At 41.8% G+C, this 1,729-nt stretch overlaps 1 protein-coding gene across 1 annotated transcript; it reads right to left on the bottom strand.

Annotated features, from left to right (window-relative positions):
* Nucleotides 1-226: 226 nt before the first annotated feature.
* On the bottom strand, nucleotides 227-1,345 carry SPZ1 (spermatogenic leucine zipper 1). Its single transcript, XM_069555794.1, has one exon. It carries the CDS (start codon nucleotides 1,340-1,342, stop codon nucleotides 227-229), a length of 1,116 nt encoding a protein of 371 aa, XP_069411895.1. The 5' UTR covers nucleotides 1,343-1,345.
* Between the last annotated feature and the right edge of the window lie 384 nt (nucleotides 1,346-1,729).

The raw sequence follows: 1,729 nt of genomic DNA, 5'->3' as shown, positions 1-1,729 counted from the left end.
GTAAAGATGACTAATGTGAGCAAAAGTTGACATTGATGGTCATTAAAGAGCAAACTTACCTAACCGTCAAGCTAATGAATAATGTTACATGTTAACCTTCTTGTTCTATGGCTATTTCTTGGTTGAACAAACAGGTGTCTCTTAGGTTTGATGATTGATACGCCTGGAGTTGGATGTACTATATAAATTTTTGAAGATCTGCCTTTTCTTCTACTTTTGGTATTTTTTAACTTAAGCTGCTAGCTGGCCTCTTTACCACAAGAGCTCTTTTTGCAATACGAGTATTGAACTGGTTATTATGAGCTTTCTTATTGTGACAAATATCCAGGCTTCTAAAGAACTGATCTCTTTTGTGAAATGTACCTTCCACTTCTGGCGTGTTTTTCTCATGTGCTTTGACCTTGTCTGCCTCTGGTGGCTTCTGTTCCTTGTCGTTCTGCTCGTGATTTATTTGCGCGGGCTCCCCTTGCAGAGGCTCTTCCTTCTGATGATGGAGTTCATCGAGCAGCTCTACTCTCTGCTCTAAGATCTGGCATTCATTCTCCAGTAAGGTTGCAATCAAATGCAATGAATATGTGTCTCGTCTCAGTCTCTTCACTTGTTCCTCCAGCTCTTGCTTAGCTGCCTCGTTATTTGTTTGAGTTAGGGAATGGGTGCCATTATTTTTAAGAGTATTGATGTCATTCTGAGATTCCTGATAGGATTTTATTAGTTTGCTGAGTTCGGTATGTTCCACACTCCAGTGTTCTGCTTCCTGTAGTAACTGCTCCATGTTGTTCCTCAGTCTGATACTGTCTTCTTGAATGTGAGGGAATCTGTGCTTTGCTTTTTCCTTACTTAGCTGAGTTTCAGGAAGGGCGTTTTGTCCTTTTGAACAGTTTACCAAATCCCTTGAACAGTCTTGCACTGTGTCCTCAGAGTTCTGGTTGTCCAACCTCATCTCCTGTTTCTTTGCATTCTCTTTTTTCCCTAGGTCCAAACTAGCAAGCAGTTTTTTCACTAGTACTTGATTTATTTCATCAAGTTCTATGATTTTTTCTCTAAGTTCTGTCACCTCAGACATATTGGTTTCCTTAAAAGATTCTTTTGTTTCTGTGACTTTCTGTTCATAACTTGTCACATGTTTAACAATATCTTTAATTTCTTTTAAGAGGCTTTCAAACTTCTTTGCAATTCGCTGTTCAATCGCTTCATGGTCACTACTTTTTAGCGAAGGAAGAGAACTGCAAGAAACTGGGGGAAGTGATCCAATTTCAAATAAGGCAATCATAATCCTAGGGTCCAAAGACTCTTCATTGAGATCAGGAGGCTTAAGTGTTTTGGAGCGGGTGGGCACTTCCATCTCAGCTGAATTAGTAGGGCTGATGACCAGGTCATAAGTGAAGTAGAAAACCTTAGCGATTCCAGAAAGGAGAGGTGGTGGTCCTCTGTGCAAATGGGTAGAAAATGTGGAACTAAGCAGAACTCAGAGACCAGAGTTAAGGTCTGTAATCAGGAAGATGATGTTTGGGTGAAAGGTAACATCTCACACAACCTAAGAGGGAGGGTGGGGAAGGGGGCAAGGAGCTAGGGCTCCATTTCTCTTCTTCCAGGCTTCTGGTGTTTATCCCCTGACCCTAGCAACCAGGTCTTTATTCTGTCACTGCGCCATTGTGGCCTGTCTCTAGATTCTGTCTCCTTTGGATCTCGACAGGAGCTTCCTAAACTCCCACCTGGTGACTCAAGACCA

Source organism: Ovis canadensis, chromosome 16 (assembly GCF_042477335.2).
Source record: "Ovis canadensis isolate MfBH-ARS-UI-01 breed Bighorn chromosome 16, ARS-UI_OviCan_v2, whole genome shotgun sequence".
Taxonomy (NCBI): Eukaryota; Metazoa; Chordata; class Mammalia; order Artiodactyla; family Bovidae; genus Ovis; species Ovis canadensis.
This window is presented reverse-complemented; position numbering and strand designations above follow the sequence as displayed.